At 38.4% G+C, this 14,192-nt stretch overlaps 1 protein-coding gene across 1 annotated transcript in view; it reads right to left on the reverse strand.

Annotated features, from left to right (window-relative positions):
* LOC134678866 (myosin-1B) overlaps nt 1–14,192 on the reverse strand; it is an 82,410-nt gene that overhangs the window by 30,158 nt on the left and 38,060 nt on the right. Inside the window, exons 2-4 of the mRNA XM_063537590.1 lie at nt 3,563–3,712; nt 2,499–2,595; nt 737–792 (exon numbers count right to left, since the gene is read on the reverse strand). Of these exons, the coding sequence (XP_063393660.1) occupies nt 737–792; nt 2,499–2,595; nt 3,563–3,712 (303 nt within the window). The remainder of the gene's footprint in view (nt 1–736; nt 793–2,498; nt 2,596–3,562; nt 3,713–14,192) is intronic.

Raw genomic sequence — 14,192 nt, forward strand, 5'->3', positions numbered from 1 at the left:
AGAAAGGCTTTGAAACGTGAAGAGTGAAGAGAAAGCAAAGATTGAATGAAGCCACGGAGTGGACGAACAGAAAGGCGTCGCGACACATTGGCGAGTCAAAATGAATGAAATGAAACTATCAAGAGCAATTCTAACAGAAACTGTGACGTTGATAAAGGTATCACAAAATAAAACGCCCATGTGATTCAAAATACTAACGTACACAAATAAGAAAGCAGAGTGACGTGCATAATATACTTGGTAACTGACATACGGTATAGATTCTTAAAGTTAAAGAGCAAGCTTCCCAAGGTACTGAATAATATGGAAGAGGAATTAACAAACTAAGGAACTGTATTCACTGCATCCATCCAATGATTGAAAAATCTGTGATTGAATTGTGATTTATTTATTACTTAATTATCACTAATTTGTTTTCTTTTTCGACCTTTGGGCCACGTATCCCTATACCGCTCGGCCAGGACTTAAACCGAGAAGGCGGCAGCAACAGCGGTTACGTCTTAATTTCTCATCGAAGCTGTTATTAAAGCGTCACGTAGTAGAATATAGTGACGCTATACTTAGCGAACAATATCACTATATTTACTGATCACCCCAGCGTCCCTCTTTAAAGCGTCGTCACTGACGCCATCTTGCGAAGTCCATGCCGAGCGGTACTCCTAGCATGAGTTTTCCCGGACATTGGCATTGGAAAGCTTACGAAGGCATGCTACATTCAGAAGGCTCGGATAATTACCTGCTTCTGTGCCATGGCCTGCATCTGTTGGAACATCTGCCGCTCTTCCTCTTTACCTGAAAGTTGGAAGCGGGTTATATGCAGCTCTGGAAACCAGACTAGGGCGGAAAGCAAGAAACGCAATAGATAACTGCGTTTTTTTAAGTCATTTGACTACCTACTTACTTAGTACTTTACATCAAAATGCAAGTAAGTGAAAGCTAAATATGTAGATGCTTGTTCTTAGCAAATAGTTACAGTATTTACTATAGTTATTGAAGGACATTCAAATCGGTTAGACATCTACTAGAGCTTTGTTTGCGATTTTGGATGTAATATTTGCATACCATAATATTCACTCCCGACTCCTTAGCATTATTGGAACAAGTCCAACCTTCCATGCCAACAATTATATTATATTACTTATTTTCTTTTCTTGGGGCTGTTCAATCGGAGAATCTTCCATCCTGACCTTTGTCAGGTCTGTATATAGAATGACTACATACTAATGTGTGTAAATGCTACAACAAGCAAGTGTGTGTTCTGTATATTATGTGCGTTGACCAATCCAGTGACATATCAAATAAAAACTGCTGGGAACCAGCTCGTCAAACAATGATTTAGGACTACTCAGATTGTGGTCGTTTCTCTACAGGTGTACGAAGGTACGCGTACAATGTCAGGTTGGCCGTGTCGAAGATTTAAATTTAGGCAATGCATGTGATATTTTAGAATCGAAAGTGCATGTGAATTAAATTAGCTTATACTTTAAGGAAGAAATGTGACAATATCGTGTATATAGTTTGGGTTAAGTACTAGGATTTTATTTAAATTAAATTTTCAGATACCATTGCTACCTACTACACGAGTGTTTGGTTTCTTAAATTCATGATACATTTGTGTTATATCAATACCAATAACTAAGTATAGCATCTACACATAAATATCTAAGGCCCATAAATTTTTACAAATACTAGTTCAGCTTCGTGCGTTTTTGTAAGGGTTTAATTCTAAAGTCCAGATTTTCATGGAATTCTAAAATAACAAAGTTATGCGTTGCCATTTAGGCACGTGCAACACTCAAGCACAGACCGACAGAACAACAACTTCATACAACAGTCAGAGATTCCCCTACTAAATGCGCATGGCATTTGCATGGCGACCCTGCCACGTATTAGGGTCATTTTAATACAAGTTGTACACGACACTTTTTTCTCAAATTTGGGATTTTATTTCTACTCAGAATCACGAGCTCTTTCAATCCTAATACGAGGAAAATTGTGCCAAAATTTTCATGAATTTTCCGCCCATCTATTCCGTTACCGATATACAAAGTCTATCAAAGATGGCAACGGAATGGAAATAAAAAGCTTGACACCATTTTTCTTCAAAAGGGGCCCACTGATTAACAGTCCGCCGGACGGTATCGGCCTGTCAGTTGTTCGGAACTGTCAAAATGTTGTTCTAACTGACAGGCCGATACCGTCCGGCGGACTGTTAATCAGTGGGCCTCTTAAGGATCGAAAGAGCCCGTGATTCTGAGTAGAAAGTACAAAAATTCCTGTACACGAAAAATTATAGTGTATATATAATATTATATCTCGTCTACAGGATATGGGTTAACATCGCACGATTCGTACCATATGTAACGTAGTAGTGAAATCAGGGAAGTTTTATGAAGCTGTTCTTCTCCATTCAGTCCCCGTGACACAAGGCTCTACAGCCCGTGCTATGTGCTACTCATTCTTTAGTAAACAAGGTCGTGTACCGTGTAAGAACGTACCCATCCCCTTGTTCTGCAGCATTTCTAGAAGCTTCTTGATGCTTTCGTCTCGCGCTTGCAACGTCTGCTTCTGTGTTTCGATCCTTAGCTCGAGTTCCTGTTGAAGAATATATTTAATATTATTATCATCATTCTCAGCGGCTAAGTCTGGCAATACAGCGGGGAAACGCAGCAAATGCCCTGGGGACGACCAGGCAACTTTAGGTTTCTAATGTTTTTGCTTGTCCTATTGTAAATTTTTCTTTTGCCGCTGCTGTCGGCTGTTTGAAAAAAAAAATAGAAAATACCTAAATTACCAGTTCGTCGGTCGATATCAGCCTGTCAGTTGTTCGGAACAGTCACCTTGCGATTACTTGACAGGCTGATATCGTCCGGCGGACTGGTAATCTGTGGACCCCTTAAGACTTGGAACAGGTGAAATTCAGATTATTCATAAACCCTTTGTTTTGGGTACCCGCGTGCGTCATTTGGCGTCTTTGGTGGTCAAAGTTATTATTAAGTGTTTACTGACTGAAGTTCACAAGCCAAAGCGAAGCGAAGAGCCTTCGGATGACTTCCAAGCTTATGGAATTACATTTGTCGCAGATAATATCCGAGACATACAATCCAAAGCAAAATACTATTCGTCTCGCTCAACTTAATGGTATCCTTCGATATGGCTGTCTCCCTCTGCAGGTGTTCGTTCTCAGTAATCAGGATTTCCAGCTGTTGTTTTAGCTCAGGCGCTGGCTTTCGCATGCACTACGCATGCGAAGCTATAAAACACTAGTCGTCTCGCTCACCTTAATGGTATCCCTCAATATCGCTATCTCCCTCTGCAGATGTTCGTTCTCAGCGACAAGCGCTTCCAGCTGTTGTTGTAGTTCAGGCGCTGGCTGACCCATGCGTAGTCGAAGCTATAGATCACCAGTCGTCTCGCTCACCTTAATGGTATCCCTCAATATCGCTATCTCCCTCTGCAGATGTTCGTTCTCAGCGAACAGCGCTTCCAGCTGTTGTTGTAGTTCAGGCGCAGGGTGACGCATGCGTAGTCGAAGCTATAGATCACCAGTCGTCTCGCTCACCTTAATGGTATCCCTCAATATCGCTATCTCCCTCTGCAGATGTTCGTTCTCAGCGAACAGCGCTTCCAGCTGTTGTTGGAGTTCAGGCGCAGGCTGACGCATGCGTAGTCGAAGTTCCTCTTCTAGTTGGCGGACTAGCATGGCTTGTTTCTGGAAAATAGACACACACTGAGAGAAAAGTACAACAAAAATACACTTAGAATTACAAAAATAAACTTAATCCGGGGACAAGGAGAGTTAACTAATAGGAACAAATTGACTTTTGCAATTTCTATTACTTCTTGCAATTTCTATTATCTGTTTGTTGAAATTATATTTGGGAATTATAATTATATATGGGAGCTGTTTGTAGAAATAAAGAAACTTTACAGAAATAGTGAAACGTCCATAATTATTACTAAAACTTCATTTTTTTCCCCCAGTACAGAACTGTTTTTTAATTCCTGGTGATGATTTTTCTCTCAGTGGAGATTTCAAAATATGGAACGACTAGAACAATAGGCATTATTGTACCTTAGGTCCACTTGTATCATCCTACTAACCCGGGGTTAAGCGATTAAACCGTTAACCTAGGGTCAAATTGTACTGGTCACCATGGTAACTCCAGGTTTAACCGGTTAAACCCGGATCAATGGAATGGTGCAAGTGGGCCTTAAAAGCCTTATAGCACGTTTCTTAAGTCAATCTTGGAGCCTGTAATTTCAATTTGTGTCAAAATTACAATTTAGCCAGGGTTCAAAATTGATTGCTAAGGGGCGCGGCGGAAATACTAGCATATTGAAGTATAGGTGGCCAAAACTAGATCTGGTGACGCTTTTCAGGTTTGCAAATTTAATAGGTAGGTATATTAAAATACAGACTATCAAAATCGTTGCAGACTTGTCTTGGTCTAACTCAAAAAAACTTTAAAAACTTAGAACCACAAACCAAACTGCGAATTCTGCATAAAATATAATACCAATATGACTTTCTCTTTAAGAAACCTAATATTCTGAGACAACATCGATAGGGCAAAGATTGATGTCCACCATTAGCCAGAAGCGGCATTCGAACTTTCTAAAACCGGAACTTGATTTGATATTGATTTTCATATTACACGTTCCACTCGAACTTATGGAACTGAGAGTAATATTACACTAGATAATTGTAGAACTGCGAACAGAATTTTCACTGTCTACCAGAACTGATGTTAGACAAAGAAAGGATACGAATCATATTGTCCACGTTTAATGTCCGTGGGTTAAATATGGGTCACGACAAGCGTCTATAACAAAGCAGTAAGGTTAGCAATTCAGATTATGACAGTGAACGTCCACCACCACGCCACCACACCACCACCACCACCTCCACCAGTCGCTTTTCGGTGAAGGACAACATCGTGAGAAAACCGGACTAATCCCAATAAGGCCTAGTTTACCCTCTGGGTTGGACGGTCAGATGGCAGTCGCTTTCGTAAAAACTAGTGCCTACGTCAAATCATGGGATTAGTTGTCAAGCGGACCCCAGGCTCTCATGAGCCGTGCCGAAATGCCGGGATAACGCGAGGAAGAAGAAGATTGTGACAGTGAACGTGGTAAAACATGGCACAGACGATGCGTTTTCTCTTTCTTGCTTTACTACCTACTCTTAGGCCCACTTGCACGATCCCACTAACCGGGGAGTGGTAACCATGGTAACTCCAGGTTTAACCGGTTAAGCCTGGCGGGTTAGTATGTAGAATGACGCAAGTGACGCTTACTATGCCTTTAATGACTGTTCGGAGCAGCCATGAGCGCCGTGTGGACAATTGAAATACCACTAATAATATCAAATCAAGTTGAATTTTTTGAAGTTGTAATGCCCCTTTAGGGATAGTGCCATTTGTATCGCATTAGGCCCGGAGCCGGAGCAATACACCATTGGCAGAACAAATATATTTTTAAAAGCCGTTTAGATGTTTATGATTCCGTACGCAAAGGGTAAGAACGGGACCCTATTACTAAGACTCCACTGTCCGCCTGTCTGTCTTTCACCAGCAGGCTGTATCTCATGATACCAACCGTGATAGCTAGACAGTTGAAATTTTAACAGATGATGTATTTCTGTTGCCGCTATAACAACAAATACTAAAAACCGAGCAAGTGCGAGTCGGACTCGCGAACGAAGGATTCCGTACCATAAGGCAAAAAAAAGGGAAAAAAAACGGTCACCCATCCAAGTACTGACCACGCCCGACGTTGCTTAACTTTGGTCAAAAATCACGTTTGTTGTATGGGAGCCCCATTTAAATCTTTATTTTATTCTGTTTTTAGTATTTGTTGTTATAGCGGCAACAGAAATACATCATCTGTGAAAATTTCAACTGTCTAGCTATCACGGTTCGTGAGATACAGCCTGGTGACAGACGGACGGACGGACGGACGGACGGACGGACGGACGGACAGCGAAGTCTTAGTAATAGGGTCCCGTTTTACCCTTTGGGTACGGAACCCTAAAAACAATACACTCTTTTTGTTTGGGCAGTCGTGTAAAAAAGTACGGAACCCTCGGTGGGTGAGTCCTACTCGCACTTGTCCGGTTTATTGTAAGCGTAGGGTAACCTACAGTACTGTAACCACTATGCAAATTATAGGGCCTTATCGAAGAAAGAGAGCCTTTTCGAAGGCCCGGGGTAAGTAGGTTATGACTATGACAATACATAGACGCATCAAACACAACCCAAAATCGTTCCACCGGGCAAAAACCACTCCTTTAAACATCGCCGATGCACGATGATGCCTAGACGTCAGTACCTACTCTTTAAGGCCTACGGGTTCAGGTATTTGTCCCACTTTCACTGAGCGTAAGTGTGAGCGAGATGGCTGTACCCGGAATCGCGGATATCATTTTTTTGAACATTAATTTTTTGGAAGCTTTAAATAAAAAATGGTAATCGATGAGTTCGATCAAGAATAAAATTGCGCATTTTTAGAAGCAATTTTCATATTTTTAGCTTTTCTTGTTACGAATTTTTAAGGTGCGTTTAGACCTATGTTCGTCATTTATTTTCTACAGATTAGGTTTTGAATCGATGAAGTCACTAATAGAGAAAGCTTGCTCAAGATTGCTAAATAATTTTTTGACAGCCGTATTGTGCTCTAAAAAAACCACTAAAAAGTCTGCTGGCAAAAATATCATAGTATGGGTGAAGCGTAGATTATAATCAATAAAAGTGGGCCACTCATTGCATGTGACAGATGGCTAGATCGATTTTAAAAATAGAATGTACTCTGTAATGTAGAATGTACTGTACAATGAACTCGATTCCTAGTTTGAACGAGCATTCAGCGTTGTGAGACTACAATCTAAGATGTGACGTTTCTTATCTTTTAGATTGAAAACATAACTATATTATTTGTTAAGGGGTCCACTGATTAACAGTCCGCCGGACGGCATCGGCCTGTCAGTTGTTCGAAACTGTCAAAATTTTGTTCTAACGGACAGGCTGATACCGTCCGGCGGACTGTTAATCAGGGGGCCCCTTTAGACTAACCCACAGACGTAATGTTTTGTTAGTCCGCCTACGCTACAAATGAGTTGGTAATGTTGGTATTGGCAGATACAATGTATGGGAGCGCCATATTTAATGCATCCCTTAGCCTTAATTGGCTTACAAACTTCTATAGTAAGTTGAATGGATAATATGATTAATATGTCGTTTCACAACATGATCATAATTATGTTTTAAGATATAAAAAGTTAGATAGGTAGACTATATTAAATGCCTACCTATTCATTTATTCGCCTTAACAAATTTTGATTTAAATAGGCTTTTTCACGATCTACTTTATAAAAGAAAACAATTTTCATTATATGCTCGTATTTTTCTATTTTTTTTCTCTGAAACCATCCAAACAACATTAAAAGATAATCGACTAATCCGAAACCACGTCTATTGTTCAAAAGCCCAAAGCCCATTGCTCCCACCTTTTGTTCTAAGAATGCTTCAAAAACACAAAAAAGAGGGCAAATACAAAAGATTGCTCACTCCCATATTCCTATACCCCATTATACGGCAGAGGGGATTACTCACAATGATTGTGAACTCTATTTCGAAGTGATAGACTTCAATCTTGCGTAATTGTAATCATTTTAAGGGATACTTTAATTTTCAAACTACCGTAAGTTGAACCCTGGCTGGCGTGATAACTATTGGTGATCAGAGTTCAGACTTAGAATGGAAGGGTAGTGTTTGGTAGTCGGAATAACGGTACAGAACTTTGAAAGGTGGAGGTGACTTGAGTATGAGTATTTGTACATTTTGTATTTGGCTTTGACTGTTGAAAAGAAGTTTATGAAAGATTGTTTTGATTTGATTGTCGGTTTTCTAGTAAAGATCACTGTTTTAGTGGAGGATACCATTATAAAAAATATATAAATCTTACGTACGTACTTATCTAAAAGTAAATCAATTTCTTCAAAACACTTGTCAAAGTACCCAGGTCCATCAAAATACACATTTCTTTTCTAATCCTTGAAATCGCTCTTACCTTTGTTTTGATGAAAAACAACCACACACCAACAATTCATAATTGAAATCTTTTTTCTCTGGTTTAATTTTCTATCATAAAACGATTGTGGATTTGATATTTTTCACTAATGTAATGAAAGTAAATAATTTCATAATCTATTCCGAAATACGTAATGTCTGTGCCTATAATCACTACCTACGAGTATGTATTAACTAGGTAGTTTCTAACCACTGTCGTCATCTCCTGACTGACTATAACCACTTCAAGAAGTTGACTGACCCGTCAACAAGTATTGCTCGTACCTAATACATTGTTTTAGTTAGACGAAAGTAATGCGATCTCTCAGACAGGAGTTAAATGAAACCTTGAACTAAAAGATAATAAATAGCTTGCATTCTGACATCACCGGGATAGTACTGACGAGCGAAAAAGTGTTCAATACAATCTTTTATTGGGTTGGGGCCTATGCCCAATTTTTTTTCTTTATAGAAAAAAGTACATAGATTGCTCTCTCCATACATTCGTTTTGGTAGATATCGACTATTAAAATATTAGTCTTTCTGGTACCAAAACTAATGCATGGAGTGAGCACCCTTGTCTTACTATATTTCTCTATGGTTTTGGGTCAATGTTAGGTAATATAATTTTATTTATCATACTTATCCTAATCAAAAGGATTACCTTTTCATGTGGATGATGGTTAAACAAGAAAATTAATCTTTATAGCCCTTTACTTATAAGTATGTCTACAGGAAAGACATGAACACAGTTTTGTGTTTGACCCGATTGCGCTGTTTCCAGTGTTTCACAAAAAAAAAACATGATCGAAACAACGTTTAGGGTAATTGTCGGCATTTTTGCAAAAAATGTACTAATATTATATGTCTCAAAATGGTCCAAAAGTGTCATGTAGCAATTAATATAGTACTCGACGTACATATTCATTCGTTTCACAGTTAACTCTCTTCTCACTATATCTTCTTCATTTATTATCTTTTTTAGGGTTCCGTACCCAAAGGGTAAAACGGGACCCTATTACTAAGACTTCGCTGTCCGTCCGTCCGTCCGTCCGTCCGTCCGTCCGTCCGTCTGTCACCAGGCTGTATCTCACGAACCGTGATAGCTAGACAGGTGAAATTTTCACAGATGATGTATTTCTGTTGCCGCTATAACAACAAATACTAAAAACAGAATAAATTAAAGATTTAAATGGGGCTCCCATACAACAAACGTGATTTTTGACCAAAGTTAAGCAACGTCGGGCGGGGTCAGTACTTGGATGGGTGACCGTTTCTTTTTTGCTTTTTTTTTTGTTTTTTTTTGCATTATGGTACGGAACCTTTCGTGCGCGAGTCCGACTCGCACTTGCCCGGTTTTTCATATTTTATTTTTCTAATTTTAGTTGACTTTAGTTCGCAACTGTACAGCCACGCACGGCCACAATCTGCAGATGAGGTCATGCAAATAAACATCTCAATGCTGAGCTGACTGAATGACCTTTCGTGAACCTTATTGCAAGTGTATTAAGGTCTACAATAGTTTAAATGTGTTGTAGTTGGTGTTGGTACAAGTATAAGATATCAATTACGTTATCGGTTACAAGTGGTTGTTTAATACCGATCCGGTTTCATTCTTAAAGGGAAGTGGGCTGAGGCAAATTTTATTTATTGTAGTCAGTATCTTTAGGTATTTAAATTAAAGTAAACAAAATCTACCCTCAAACGGCTCCTTAAGCCATTTGAGGGTAGATGAAAACATTACATGATCAAATAATGTAGGTTGAGTTGAAGTCAGGTCGTTCATTGACTGGATCCAGGCGGTTTTGTGTTTGGTTGGTTAACCAATGTAACTACCCGAAAATATACAAATTGTTTGTTTACTTTTATTTAAATACCTAAAGATACAGAGTATAGGTATTCAAAGTGTAGGTACTATTATATTAAATATCGACTGGGATATGGACCATGATTATTGATTACCTTTCATCGATATAAGTCTAGTGAAAATAACCGCGAATCATTCAAAACTAATATATTATTCTATTTATTATATTTTCATATTTTGTAGCATTACATAAAGTTGTCTACCGTTGTTTCAATAAAAACGCGATTTTTTGAAGATTTGCAGGTATAGCAGGTTTTTTTCTATCACAAAGGATTGTACAGTCAAGTGTAAAAATATGGGTCCTTCTGACTCAAAAATACCTATATATGTCCCATAAGTTCTTAAATTCGCTGACAAAAAAGAGCTATGGAACATATTCCTGAATATGATATGTGCACCCATATTTTTACACTTGACAGTACCTAAAGATGGCCAGTAAAATAATCATCGTTAATATAAGAACAATACACAAGAAGGAAATTTTTAATTTTAGAGAAATTAATTGTATTCGAATATTTAATTTTTAACTGAAATAATCTTATGTATTGTGTAAAAGCGCTGGTGGCCTAGCGGTAAGCGCGTGCGATTTCAATCTGGAGGTGGGTAAAAACTAGTGCCGACGTCAAATCATGGGATAAGTTGTCAAGCGGACCCCAGGCTCCCATGAGCCGTAACAAAATGCCGGGATAACGCAAGGAAGAAGAAGACAATCCTATGTATTGTACTTACTCGTATTATTCAACTGTTTACTATTAACATTTCAATTTAGGGGTCATCCATTAATTACATCACACGTTTAGGAGGAGGGAGGGGGTCAATAAAATGGGACATATTGTGACATGGGGGAGGGGGGAGACACAAACTTTGTGACGTCACTTTAACTTCATCAGTAACCGAAAATTTATTTAAATTATTTTATTCGCTGTACATTTAAATAACAAGTTTTTAAAACGATAATCGTTTTTATTCGTTTAATTTTCTTTCCTAAGCAGTTTTGGGTTATAAAATTACTAATATTTATATCGTCAAAATATTTTGATAAAATGTTAATAATACTTAGGTACTTACTTAATTCGATTTGGCGGTTTCGTAGAAATAATGTGACGTCACACTAAGGGGGAGGGGTTTGCCAAATGTGACCAAGTGTGACAAGGAGGGGGGGAGGGGTAAAAAAACCTAGAAATTCGTGTGACGTAATTATAGTCCGTTTTTTTAGCATTAGAAAGAACTTCGCAGAAGTTCGCTTGTGGTTCTAAATCTGGCACTTTTAGCGGTAACAATTTGAAGTAAATTATATGTATTGACCATGCTACATTAGATAATTCAATAATTATTAACAATTAACGAGCCTGATAAAAACTGCACGCTTGCTTCTGCGGAATTCTTTCTAATGCTAAAAAAACGAACTGTAATGGATGACCCCTTATTATTAAAACCAAAATACAATATTACAAGAAAAGTACACACAGAACAGAACTCAAAATAAACTTACTATTAATGTTTTCATTCTTCAATATTATAGGTACTAAAACTCAGAAACACTCAATCTTCTGAACTCCCCTTTAACCCTAAACTTGGCAGTGTGCATTCTTATGCACGTTACACTTTTTTAAAATCTACGCAAAAAGTAAACAGCTTCATATTATTTTTTGACGCATATTTTTCCACTTGATACTATACTTAATTGGTAAAAAAATATTTTATGTCGCTGGCATATCTGATTTTGAGTGTAGCACGCAAAATGTCAGGCCGCGAAGCTGCGTCTACGCATCGTTTGGGAAAAGTGGTACTTTTTAGTGATTTCCTTTTAGATTTGGGTCTATTTATGATTGTTACATAAAAAGTGAAAATATATTCTATACAATAACGTATTTTTATTAGTCATTGCATTGTTGTTATAGATAGCATGAACTCGTTTTATCGTATGTATCTACAAATGCACACCGCCAGCTTCTCTACTAACAACATGCTTTTTTAAATGTATCTTTAAAGATACATTGCCAGGTTAAGGTTCCAGAATGTTCATTGTCATTCTAAGAAATTATTGGGATTTTAGGACAAATTACGACATTCTATTATTAAAAGTATTTAACTATATCCTTTAAGTGTCATAAATATTACAGATAAGGCTACAGAAACAAAAAAAAGCTCGCTATCGGGTTCCTCTTATTCCTCAACTCGGAGTCAGATCAGAAATAGACAGCAGCAGTTGCCTCCATCTTTACCATCTTATCTAGAGAACCTAGACTTGTCATCAGACAGCGACCTCATCCCAGCGACCACTGCTAGCCATGACCAGCATGCCACCACTACCATCGCCAAATCAGGTAACATTGTTAGTACATTCAGAATGATTCTCCAACTACAAGACAAACAGTAAGCCTCTCTGAATAAGCAAATTCGAATGCTCCGACATCATCCCATAATCCTATACCATCGCTATTTTCAGGTTTATCAATCTTACATCCTACTCTTCAGCTTCAATGCTTGCAGTAGCTACTCGATAAAAAAAACTATAATTGTGACTAAAAAGAAGCCAGTCCAATCAAAACCTCTCACTCTATATTGGAAATGTAGCGATTTACGGGAGTTGGGCAACTCAAAACTGGGTAGAAGTTTGAAGAAGAGAAGAAGTCACAGATAATGCGTAAAAAAGTAAGCCAAATAAAATGTAGGTAGCTGTTGCAGGGGAAGGAGCACTGAAGCTGCAGAGTAGGATGATAAACCTGAAAATGGCGATGATATATGATTATGGGATGGTGTTGTGGCAGATTCAGACTTCAGACAAGCTTACTGATCGTCTCGTAGTTGGAGACTCACTCTGAAGATGTACTAGCAATGTTACCTGATTTGGCGATGGTGATGATGGCATGCTGGACATAGATAGCAGTGGTCGCTGGGCTGGGGTCGCTATCTGTTGTTCCATGATCGCTGTCTGATAACAGATATAGGTGCTCTAGAGAAGATGGAGGCAACTACTAATCTATTTCTGACCTGACCCCGGGTTGAGAAACAAGAGCAATCAGATTGCGAGCTCTTTTTTGTTGTTGTAGCCTTATCTGTAATATCTGTGGCACTTGAATAATATAGTTAAATCTTCTTCTTCCTCGCGTTATCCCGGCATTTCGCCACGGCTCATAAGAGCCTGGGGTCCGCTTGACAACTAATCCCATGATTTGACGTAGGCACTAGTTTTTACGAAAGCGACTGCCATCTGACCTTCCAACCCAGAGGGTAAACTAGGCCTTATTGGGATTAGTCCGGTTTCCTCACGATGTTTTCCTTCACCGAAAAGCGACTGGTAAATATCAAATGATATTTCGTACATAAGTTCCGAAAAACTCATTGGTACGAGCCGGGGTTTGAACCCGCGACCTCCAGATTGCAAGTCGCACGCTCTCACCGCTAGGCCACCAGCGCTTCGAATAATATAGTTAAATACTTTTAATAAATAGAATATCGTAATTTGTCCTAAAATCCTAATAATTTCTTAGTAAGACAGTAAGGTCGTTTCTCAAAAAGTTGGCACCGCCACCTGTAAATAGGTTTATGTTAGAACTTTTTTTTCATTATGTATAATTTTTATATATATAATTTTAACACATATTTAGAGAGACTTTTTACACAGAGGCCTAATACTTTGAAAAAGATTTAATAAATATTGATTACAAAAAAAAATATTGTAACTACGTTTATCCGTTAACCTGCCGTGTCCCAACGCGAGGTACTGATGTTCCGAGCTATGAAAACCACACAAATGATTAACTTAATTTAACGTTATTACCGTATTTGATTAACATATATCCTTAACTTTTAAAGTATTACTATCGCATAACAATATTATACTTATATTTTAAGTTATTCGGCTTCAAAGTTTGTCCAAGGCAATTCTTAACAGTCACCTGGCGCGTCACGTTCACGACGATTGTATAACCCCTACTGCACCTATCCCGTCTCACTCTGCACGAGCCGAAGCCGTCACTCATCAGCTATCACCTGGTAGGACGAAGACGTGGTTATTGTGCTTCGCAAATAAAACACAAACGACAAAGTATCGGAAATTGGAGTTTGTAATGGGTAAGTGCTCTTTATCCTGGCGCCGATATCTTGCTAATTATGTAACCTATAGCATTACTATCAAGATATGTAACGTAAACAATAGTTTAGTTTTATATGCCTAAGTATGGAGTTCATCAAGCTAATACATTTTGTGTATTCGCGATATAACTGCCATTTTCCCCATCACCTGCATATAG

Source organism: Cydia fagiglandana, chromosome 2 (assembly GCF_963556715.1).
Source record: "Cydia fagiglandana chromosome 2, ilCydFagi1.1, whole genome shotgun sequence".
Taxonomy (NCBI): Eukaryota; Metazoa; Arthropoda; class Insecta; order Lepidoptera; family Tortricidae; genus Cydia; species Cydia fagiglandana.